General features: G+C 38.1%; 1 protein-coding gene across 1 annotated transcript in view; it reads right to left on the bottom strand.

Moving 5' to 3' along the window:
• Positions 1-12013, bottom strand: part of fras1 (Fraser extracellular matrix complex subunit 1) — a 198245-nt gene that overhangs the window by 112000 nt on the left and 74232 nt on the right. Inside the window, exons 10-12 of the mRNA XM_019272470.2 lie at positions 9896-9985; positions 8098-8245; positions 194-337 (exon numbers count right to left, since the gene is read on the bottom strand). Coding sequence (XP_019128015.2) covers positions 194-337; positions 8098-8245; positions 9896-9985 — 382 coding nt within the window. The remainder of the gene's footprint in view (positions 1-193; positions 338-8097; positions 8246-9895; positions 9986-12013) is intronic.

Genomic DNA, 12013 nt, shown 5'->3' with positions numbered 1-12013 from the left:
AAAAAGTTCATTTAATTCCTTCAGTATTTGTTTGACCCCATTTTTTTTCCTCAGTCAAGGCAGCGTGGACAATTAATTACTAATTGTAAGAATCCTTTCACTAGTGTAGTGCAACATTAAGCTCTGCCTGCAGTGTAAAAATAAAATAACTACAAGATAATAGGTATGTTGTTTAAATAAAAGACAGTCCTACCTGCACATTCACGTCCCTCTGCATAGTAGCCAGCTGGACAGACAGACAGACAGTGGCCATGGTGGAGGAAGGCCTTTGGGTCTCTGCAGCTCTCACACTGATCGGGAGTCCCCAAACATGACAGGCAGTCTGCATGGCATTCGACTGGAAAACACACATTTGATAATTGAGAGATGTGTCCAGTTCTGTAAAATATGTTTGCATCCTCCGTCTGCATCTGGATACTTGATGGAAAAAAGATTATATTCATGACTACAAACACACACAGACACAGACACATACATACACATGCATACATTTAGATTATTCAATTTCATGCAGATTTTACTGTATACATCTGGACAGACACCACTAGTGGATGCAAAAACACTTGAACACTTGAAGTCACTCTCTCTCTCTCACTCAGTAACACACACACTTTGACATTTAATTTTATGCAAATTCTAAACAGATTTGGCTCTGCAATGAAAGGCGAAGGCAGACAGATTTAACTTTGCAAAAGCACACACAAACATCTGTGAGTGCGCACACACACACACAGTTCAATTTTCTAAAGACTTCCATCCGGTTCTACAGTTCTACAATCAGACTGTGTTAGCGGTGGTGGAGAAGTTTTACTCTGTAAAACCTGCCCTACTGGGAGTTTGTAAGTACATCCACTGTTTGCCAACAGCTGCACTGGTGCATTTTCTGATAAATTGTGTAGTGCTTTCCCTGCCCACACCGGTTCCCAATTGGTCCGGTGTTTTACCAACAATTTACGAGCACATGCCTGTTTCTTTAATTTGTCTAACAACTACACTAAAAGTCATTATTCACTGAGTCAACCGGTGTGTACAAAACACTTTCATTTCCTACTGTAAATTATAGGCAACTGCAACCAAGATGCACCTTAATTCTGATTTTATGGTCCCCAGCTGAGGATAGTTGCTATTGACAGTAACCATTATTTCACTTACTGTCAACATCCTGATTCTTAATCCTGCCTAGAAAGCTTTGATTGGTCAGCTGTTTTTTTGTCTGTTTGTTTTTTTCATCTTGGAATACAGCCTGGAAAAATTCAGGCTAAAAAGGTCATTGCCTTTAAAAGCTCACTGTTATAGCACAGTTACTGATGAAATTCACCAAGCTAATGCTGACATTGTATCCCCCAAAATGGCCAACAAATGCTTCCCATTAAACAAATTGGAATAATAGAAATCCTGTAAAATGAAATCAGCCACTTTTTTTACTGTGATTTGCAATTCATGTGTCCACATCCATACGTCCACGTGCTGATTCAAAAGAAACAATTAAATGTAAATGTAACACTGTGGGTAACCATCTCATAGTGTTGGGAATCTTTTGAACAGCATAAACCTTTCTGTGACTTTCCGTAACTAAGTCAAAGCATATGTGACCTAAAAACTTTATTCCCTCTAGGTCTGTTGTTGTAGTTGTTTTTTTATTTTTCAACTAAGCACAGTTCTGAGGGCGTAAACAGTCTGTTTTTCTTCTAGTTTACTATGGAGAGAAGAAGCTGAAATTCATCCTTAAATGCAAACAATTTTTGAAACCAGTTGAAGAAAATCTGTCAAACTATCTGATATCCTGTAGGTTCTTCTCAAAATCTGAGATACATGTCTCAAAAATTGAAAATCATTACGAAACTCCCACAACTTGTCAGCATCTGAAATTAAAGAATCTGGGATAACGGCAATAACACTTCCATGCATCTGGACTGCAGAACAAGTGAATGCAGGCAGCCTCTTGTCAAACAATATGCAGGGCTGCTTGCACTTGATTGCACTGTGATTGCTCCATTCATTGTGAGAATGTATTGAGTATATAAAGTGTTTGCCGCTTGTAAAAATGACTGAGGGATCTGATTAATGTGACGACTGCAGAACAGGACGGAGAGAGGAGGAGGAAGAAGAACAAGAAGAAGAAGAACAAGAAGAAGAAAACAGAATGGAAAAGAAAAGGGGAAGATTAATGAGAGAAAAGACTAGAGAGACTAAGAGGGGAAAAAACAGAAAAAAAGAACTAGCTGAAGAGAACTCGAGAAAGATGGAGGTGAGACTTCAACCTTAATGGCAAATAAGACTGTCAGTAAGCCAGAACAAACTGTTCTTAGTATCTCCATTTCTCTTTTTCTCACTCTATTACTCTCATTATCCCCTTCTTCTTTCTCCTTTATGGCTCCATTCTCTCTCACTTCCATCCATATTCTTTCCATGTGTCACTCACTTGCACCTTGTGTTTTATCCCATGACCTGCTTGTCTTTTCTTTGATAGAAAAGGTAGCAGAGTGTAAGAAGGAGGAAGTTAGAGTGAGAAAAATAGGAGATGCTTAGCACTGAATGTTCTGGCCCACTGACAAAGTTATTGGCTAAAATGAAAATCAGTCAAGTGTTTATCTCTCTATTCAGCTGTGACTCGTGCTTCAGCTAGCGGTAATGTACCAATCTCTTGCATATATTCTGGGATCCGCTGTGGAAGTCTTCCTTCATGGGCTCATCCCGCATCTTTCCCTGACTCTCCCTATGAACAATTTGCCCCTGAATGTTAAACAGTGGAAACAGAGTATATTTTAATACAAAACTCCACCTGACTAGTTACAAGATCATTTCCTGTTTGCTTTAACAGTTGAGAGTGAACCAGAATTGGATTTTTCTCTCTTGAGGACACATTCCAGCATGAGTTCAGCAATCACACGCTTTGATACAAGCCGTTGTTTACAAGGGGCTGCCTTTATGCTCGCATTCTGTACTTTAATTTCCTTATAAGCGTAGCGAGTCAGAATCCCTGAAGCACAAAATTAAAAACTGCAGCTGTGATTAACAGCATAAGTTGTGACAGGAACTGAGGTGTGGATCCAGGCACGATTAACTGCACCGCTCCACCTGATTGAAGACAAATGCATGTAAGAAACTTCTCGATGTCACAGGATTGGGCAGGTGTGTTGCTATTTTGTCACCCACAGCGTCATTAGAAAAGTATAGAGAGAAAAAAAAATCAGTTGCCAATTTGACTGTTAGCACAAGCTTGACATCCATCTGAGACTGGCTACCTGCCACAGCAGTTTGGAGAATAAGCCAACTTACCATGCACAGCCAGGAGTTGGCTGGTGAGTCATAGTAATTTCACACCCTGAATCCCACTAAAAAAAACACTGCACTGTTCAGTCATTCACCCATGCATTCTGCTTCCTAATCAAGAGGGTCTTTTTTAAGACAATAAAGCCCCCAATAGGATCAAAATCCATTGAATTTTTTTTAGAAAATGTTGATTAAAATGTATTAAATAGTGGTGGGGGGATGATGTGACTTAACTGAATGCTACACTAAAAATAGTTTGTGTTGGATCAGTTAACAAAGATTTTAGGGTCCCTTCTGAGAATCACACTGAAAGTCAAATTAAAAGTAAAGACAGTTCTACCTGAGAAGGACTTGGAATTTATTTATGAAGCTTCCTACAAAGAAGACACCTTCTCCTGTGAGAGAAAGTGACGTTACTGTTATGATGGAGGTTTTCTCCTCCTCCCTTTCTCATGTTTGTTTCCCCTCTTCTTGAGTGTCTCCTCTCTGTTGTGTGTTGCTAGGCCTGGCCTCCAGTTTTCTCTCTCACTTGCCTAATCATCTCACCACCTGTTCCTTATCATCCAAACAACTCATATTGTGGGTTCAACTTCAGAGACTCTGCCAGATTGTCTAGTTTCCCTCGTGGTATCAGCGCTCGGCCAAACTTTGTGAATTTTTGAAAAACTAGTTCTTGTGATACCTGCCTAACCCTGCTCTCCTTGAGCTTCAGGAAATCCTGACAGTCATTTCCCTGCCAGCTCTGTCTCGTATCAGCACCTGCTCCTGAAGAGCTCATCCTGTCACTCTGCTCCTGAGAGTTATCTAGCTCACTTCCAGTAAACTGTAAACAGATTTTGGTCTTGTGTTTGCATATCCGTTACTGTTCATTTTAACAAAAGCTGAAAAGCAGTAGGTTGTGGAGTTTTTAGGGAAGAGTTATTGTATCTTGTAGTAAGGTCAGTCACAAAAAATCTTTTGTCAAAACATCATCTTCTAACAAGTTAGGACAGTCATGGAGTGATTTCCTAGATTAAGAAAGTTAATGCAAGACACACGTACCCAGATTTCTGCTACATACAGGTAAAATTATAATCCCTATATTAAAAGACTCATTTGGGTCAAACCCTGACAGATGTGAACCGTATGTGCAAGGAGGAGGCTCACATCTACAGGCTTTCCCGTGAGACCTGAATGTAGCACGACTTCTAGTTGCGATCCCTGTGTGTAACTGCCCAGTGAGAGGAGAGGCAGCTGACCTCTGGGCTTATAGACAGCAGTGATTAATAGGTTTAAAGGAAGATTTACGAGTCGAGTTGAAGAAGAAAGAGGGAAAGAGAGAATACTTTTTAATTTTTTCCTTTTTTCATTTTTTTTTTCATTTTTACCCACAAACTAAATACAGTCAGGAAATCTGGGCAAATGTCAACACGCAAAAACACATGTCTGTTTCCCCAACCAGTATGTAAATGTCAAGTGAAGCGGGTAAATCGGGCTTAAATCACTTTGTTCAGGCATGCATATATGTATTATGGTGCAATGTGGGTATTAAAACCATTACTGCACACACAAGCTGCAAAGTGATGACATGTACATGTGCAGTATATGTTGGTGCAAATATAGAAAGCAAATATAGAAAGCACACATAGAAAGCAACATATTTAAATAATTTACTCAGGCACATGTCACAACACACTCAGACAATGTACTCACAATATCTTTAAGATGGTGACACGCACTTAACCCCTCTATAACACAATTATTAACACCATCACATGTGCCATATGTACAAGGTGTATAGAGAGATGCTGCTTTCTATTTTCAGCTGTGACGTTTTTCTCTTCAGCACTATAGTTTCTATATACAGACTGTGATACATATAGATATAGGAACAGAGAGCAGGCTGACGAAGATAGAAAGAGGCCAACAGAAAAATAAAAAGAGGAAAAAAAAACAGAAGGTGAACAACGAACAGCGATGGAAGACATGAATACGTTTGCCAAGAGTTTGGGAGAAGGTTTGTAAATGTGTTTTAAGCTGACGGAAAGATGGCAATTAAAAATTAAATTAAAAGATGAATCTATCAATCGAGAATCCAAAGCGTTTTGGTTTTTAGTTCTCAGAAATGAGTGTTGTGACACAAAAAGTGAAGAGCTCTCCATTACATTCTTCATCTTCACTTCTGAGCGTAGGTAGTTTAGTGGCTGGTTCTTCTCTAAAGGCTTGAACGTACTTTCTGCGTTTTTACAGTATAAAGAATGGACGTTGCGTGTGTGATGTCACCCACAGGTTTTCTGAAGAGCCGTTTTGAAGCTCTCGCTGTCAACATTTTGTCAGTCCTGCCTCTTCCACCTCCTGGCTAATCTAAAAGAGCTAAATTGGCTGAATGAAGCCTGGGAGCTCAAGTAACCGCCTGTAACAGCACCCACCTGTCAGTCAAAGCGGCCATGCTGTTAATTATGCATAACTTTGAGCCTTACTGTAATATCATTTGAACCATACTTTGTTTGCCACCCACCATAAGAAGAAGAAGAAGAAGAAGAAGAAGAAGAAGAAGAAGAAGCATGGGTATGTGTATGTGTATGTGAGTGAGTTTGTCCATTTTTCAGCCATTTTCAGGGAGAAGGATTTAATGCAGCTTGTGTTATCTTTGTCCTTGATGTTTTTTAAAATGACATTAACATTCACGAACCTTCACTGTTAACACTTACACTCAATTTAATTCCTTATGTACCACGATGGTACACAATAGTAAGTTGGACAGCAAAGTCACTGTTTAAACTGGATGAAATTATGAAATATTGTTAATTTGATGAATTAAACATAATCTTTAGTGGCAATCTACTGAACACACTAGGCTTTCAGATGCAAAAACAACTGGCTACTTTAGGATATAATATTTTGCAAGTTTGCCCTGTTGTTTACTTGGAGAAATTAGACTTTGTTTGCCTGAAAATATAGAGTGTTTTTAGTTTTTAGACATTTTAAGAAGAATATCTAGAACACGATCTAAATATGAACACAAACAACCTCATCCATTACAAGCTCATAAAACTATTGTCATCCAAATGTCCATTTGAAGTTTGAGTTTGATAATGGTGTAATGAAAAAATGTCTCCCTTGGCCAACTGTAATTATTCATTCATGCAGCCAAACTTAATTATAAGTCTTCATAAATCTTAACAATGTTGTCCCACCATTTAATAGCCTGCCGGCATATTTATTGATACGAGAAAATAACTTGCTTTTGTTAAGTTATAATTGCTGACAGTCTGTATATGCTTTCTGAGTCAATAAGACAGATGGATCAGCCTTTTTTTAAGTAGAGAAGTGAAACAGAAGTGTTTTGATGTGAGTGTGCAGCTTACAGAAGAAAATTAAAGTCATGTCTCTGAGAGCATGTTCCTCTCTTAATTTCATGAAACACCTTGAAGGGAAAGGGGAAATACCATTAAGAAAAAATCCCTGCTTTTTGCACTCATTAATTGTTAAATAGGTGTGTATTCCGCCATGGAAAATTGGTCAATAAAGGGAAAGTCATTTTTCATTTACTGTAACTTCAAGTCCCCCGGGAGGTGAGGAGCAGCACTGTGTTCAAAAAGTTTTCACAAACTTTTGTATCATTCTGTTCTTTTAAAACTGCACAGGAAATATCCCAACTTCAATTGATGCCTTCTTTGTTCGAGAAATACAGAGAAAAACACCCCATCAAACAACAAAAGTGACCCAGAAATTCAAAGCACTGCATGCTTTTTAAACAAAGGTTATATCTGACGTTGATATTAATGTGTAGAAATAAACATATTGAATTAACAGTACCTACTGTATATGAATAAAGTCAAATTAAAAAGCAGTGATAGACTGAGGATAGTTCATATTGTTCATATTATATAATTCTGCTTGACTGTTCTGTCCTCAGGTGATGACATGCTGAAAAAAGGGGAACTTTGCCAGAACCTCCCTCCTTCCCAAGGACAATGCAGAATTTGTCCTCTCGCTGCCTTCCTTTTCCATAAACTCTGTCTCTATAACTCTGTTTATGAACCCCACTCCCTCTCTCTTCTTTAATTATCCAACCAGCTTCTCATTTACATATGCAGTATTATTAGCAAATAAGTATTTATATACCTGTCACACCTTTCCAGAGCAGATGCTACACAATAAACAACAAAATCACAAAACATAAAGTAAAAACATGGACATTTACACCTGAGCAGAGCAGTAACTGTTTTTCTTTTACATGTTTGGTGGTGTTTGTTTGCTTTTACTGGATCCTGATAGACGATTCTGCATAATTTCCATCAAAACAGTGGAGCCGGTAAGCAAAATCACAGAATAGGGACTTAATTCTTGAATCACAGTTTTGCAATAAAAACCAACAATCATTTTGGGAAAAAATTAATCAAGGAAAGGCAGACATACCAATATCTACACCCAGAGTAGTGGAAAATTAAAGTCCAAAAAGACAGCTGGCATAGACACAGTCTCATATAATTAAATGGTAACTTTATCCCAAAAAAACTCTTGCATTACAATGAATATCACATTGTGTGTGACTATGTGATGGCTGGTTTATAGGATCTTCAGGGTCTACATTTTTCATTTAGGTATATTACAGACTGAGTAGACAAATAAAATAATGTCTATGTAAAATGAAAGAGTTACCTTAACCTGCCAAAGTCACCTACAGACAAACACAGTAAATCGTTTAGGATATCTGTGTTGACACAGATGTAAAAAAGAACAGGGAGCAGAGGAATGCTTCTAAAGTGACTGGACAAAACACATACTCCTGACACACATGCATGCACAGTTGTAGTTCCAGCATCTTTTGCAGTGACCTACCTTGGCGACACTCGGGGCAGCATCCGCCCTCCTGGGTGATGGCCAGGGTGCCCAGCGGGCAAGTGGGGCAGGAAAGCAGATAACAAGTCACCTGGGCATCACGACATTCACATTCCCGGCAACCGCTATCGGTCCATCGAGCCAAGTCCTGAAAAAAGACACAGGGAATGAAAGTAGAGGAGAGACAATAGTTTATCAGACCTAGGCTTAGGAAAGACACTGTCAGAGGATTTCAATGTTGAGCAAACCGAATCACAATTTAAATGGACGCCACACCGATAAAAAGCCTGATAGTCTTTTGTATACATTTCAGAAGGAGAATAAGTGATCTAACCCACTGAGGACAGTCAAACAACAGAAACGTCACAAAAAAATGATTTAACTGTGAAATGGTTGAATAAATCATGAAGACACAAAACTGAATTCAATTTTTCTGACTGAAACTGAAAACTAAAAGTGTCACGACACAAACCTATCTTTTATAGCAGAGCTCTCATTCACACACCACTTGTATCTGACAAGGAACACAAAACCTGCAGCCCTGAACAAAAGAGAAACAAAGTGTAACCTTCAGTGTCTGTCATCTAATGTAACAGTGAACCTGTATGATGATGGTGTAAGAGACAGGACCATCATCATCACATCTAGACTTAACATCAGTGAATTGTTTTAAAAAGTAGAAGGACATCGCCAGCTAATTCATCTATCAAACAACTGGATACTGTCTCTACTGAAGAAACATACAGTACAGCCCAATATTTATATTTATATTTTCTTTATATTTAATACATAACCCAGTAAAAAGAGCTCAGTGCATCAGCACAGATTGTATACAGTAGGTCCACCATAAATATTGAAAGGAATAATTCATTTGAGTCGACGCAGTACAATGAGTCACTCTCATTTGTTGCAATATAATACACTTGTTTAATTTTCTTTTCAGTTGTGATGAGAAGATCAATGTTAATCTCATGTGTAGCAGAAAGCAGGATTCTGTGCTTCAGTTCAATAATACAACTAAAACACACTGCTAAAACTCACTCTTTGTCAGGTTTTAGCTTGTCTGTTTAATGTGTACACAGGCAGACACACAATCATAAGATTGTAGTTTATATGCTGGAACCATTTCTTGACATATAACTTGGGAATAAACGTCAGTGATCATTCAATCACAAACCTTCTAATCTTTCAAAAACACTGGAACGGAGAAATGCATGTATTGATCTATGCTGTGTCTATCTTTGTTTACTACCAGTAAGATGAGTTCCTCAGGGAGACAAAGAAAAATCTTTGCACAAAAGGATAAATAGTGCTCTCTCAGCCTTGGATGACTTCCCTACAACATTTCAAGAGCATTTCCCCCTAGCTTGAAAATATAACAAAATAAAGCCTTTGCTTTCAGGGTTTCCAGGACTAACCTATGAATAATGAAGCTGATGCCAGAATTATAAGGAAGAGCTTCTTGTTACAGGCTTAACAGCCCAAAGTAATCAGATAGCTCTGTCCTGAAACACACATTTACTCTGACTCATTGCAACTTTAATTCTCAGTGTTTGGAGTTTGTATTCATATATTTATATCCAGCTTAATATTGATGTATTCAGTTGTTTGTGTGGCAGCCTCCTCTGCAGTGAGATTTTATGCCACTTGTTTTCTTTTTTATTCTGAGAATAAAGGCTTTACAGAAGCCCTCTAGTGTCTTTGTTTCACCTACACAGTTTGAGTTTCTTTATTTTTGCAATTTTCTTCTCATATGTGAACACACTCAAAGTAAAATGTAGGTCTTTGACTGTAGTACCTTGTAGGATTTCCCCTCGTATGTACAGGAGTGTTTCACAGGAGAACACTCCGGGCAGCACTTCCCTGGCAGGTAAACGAGCTCAGATCCCTGAAACATAAAATGAATTAAAATGTGATTCTTTGGCATTCATGATGTTACATTGCACTTGTAGAGAGGTTTAATAATTAAAGCAGAAAGGGAAAATTTCCCTTTGCCCTTATCTTAGTCAGTCCATTTCTGTTCAGTTCAATTCAAGTTAAGTTAATTCAGATGAAAAATGTACTTTCATTAATATTTATTTTCAATGCTTCAGTTTTTTTATCTATCTTTTAGTTTTTTTTACTATCACATTGGACAAACGGTTGTTTATCATAGTGAATATAAGTTGTATTGCCAGCAATCTCGTGTTGTAAATATTGCGTTAAAGACTGCCTTGATTTCCAAATGTCCACCAGGTATTTTTGATTTTGATGGCAATTGGCTCCGCTCATAGACATGAACATGAAAAATATAAGAATTTGAGTTATAAGCTCTGCACAATATAGTGGCATATTGACACTGTAAAATACTCCTTACAGTACCATTACATTACATTTTCAGGTGGCAACATTCAGAAATCTACTATTACCATACCGCAATGCCTTCTCTTCCCATTGACCCACACATTATTAAACCCATAACCTTCTGTTTTTTGTTCGGCACACCGACACACACATAAATCTGATCTTCTTAGCAGAGTGACCTTGCTCAATTCAGAGCTGGATACATGCCAATTATGCTACTTATAGCTAATGACACTTACCAGCTGTAATTACCACCATACAGCATGATTAATTGCATGACTTATGTGGTCCTGGCGGGGTATATTGAAGTAATATTATTAAATCTGCTTGACGTAAAAAGACATTGGAGAGATGTTGAATCAATGCGGCGCCAAGCACGAAGTGGGTCATTTTAGTGGATAAATGTTTCTATGGGAACACAAGTTAATAACCTTAACAAACCCACATCCTACATTCCTAACTGGGTTAAGTCTGATAAGCATGTCTTCACATAAAGGCTACCCTTTATGCTCCTATTGTGTTCATTTGACATTGGGATAGTATTATTTATGGCAGATATCTTTTGGTCGGTTGATTGGTCGATATGCTCTTGTCCTACAATTCTCACTGGTCTGACACTTTCATGAGGACTAAAGCGCTTCCTAATTCATTATTGAATTGAAGTGGTGGGAGGGAAATATTAAACAATAAGTCAGAAACTTCTTTGAACTCACCTAAATCTAATGTAGACTGCTAATTAACCACGTGCCAGAACAATTTACTACACTGACCCTCATCCTTGGAGGACAGAAGAGCTAAGTGGAAAAAGTTTATGTTTGAAGGTTACCTGTGTGCATTTTACTACGAACTGTTAATATTTCAAGCTTAATAATGATTAATAACGTTACCAGCAATCCTTGACCCAACTTGAAAGCAGTAACTTGCAATGTTTTATAATATGAATTTTACTTTTGTTGTTTAGCTTGCTGAACTTGGCTTTTGCATGTTGTACGGCTAAGTGGCTACTCCCCCAGGTGGGAGCTGTTGTACTATTGTGGTATAGTCAATAGAAACTGTGTAACCATTAAGTCTCATTTAAAGCTAAGTACATAAACAAGAGCAGTAGTTTGGAATGCTGGTAACTGTGTTAATGTCTTTTTTTGTGGACAGAAGCCATGTTTTGCTCCATGATTCTCACCGGTGCATTGCTGCTGTTTAAAGATATACTTGTGAGACATGTCCTGAAGGTAAAACTATGCTACATGTGGAAAGAAATGGTCAAACTTCATGACGTTATTTGCTCAGCAATGCTGTGAAACTTTGATTAGCACCCAGCAGCTAAAAGGTAGAGTGCACTTAGTGTACTTTGGCTAATTGTGCAGCGTTTTTTCCCCCCATCGACCAATTGATTGGTTAAAGAGTGTGTAGAATTACACTCAACCAGTATTTTCTTTTAATTGACTACAGCCTTAGTAATATTGAATTGAAGAGATGCATTCAGGGTCATACTACATACATATGTGTGTGTGTCTGAAATTCTCGTGCCAGTCCAATTAACCCCTTCTTTCTATAGGTCTTATTTATTTAATTATTT

The sequence above is a fragment of the Larimichthys crocea genome, chromosome III (assembly GCF_000972845.2).
Source record: "Larimichthys crocea isolate SSNF chromosome III, L_crocea_2.0, whole genome shotgun sequence".
NCBI lineage: Eukaryota > Metazoa > Chordata > Actinopteri > Sciaenidae > Larimichthys > Larimichthys crocea.
The sequence above is the reverse complement of the archived record's forward strand: the minus strand, read 5'-3'. Positions and strand labels throughout refer to the sequence as shown.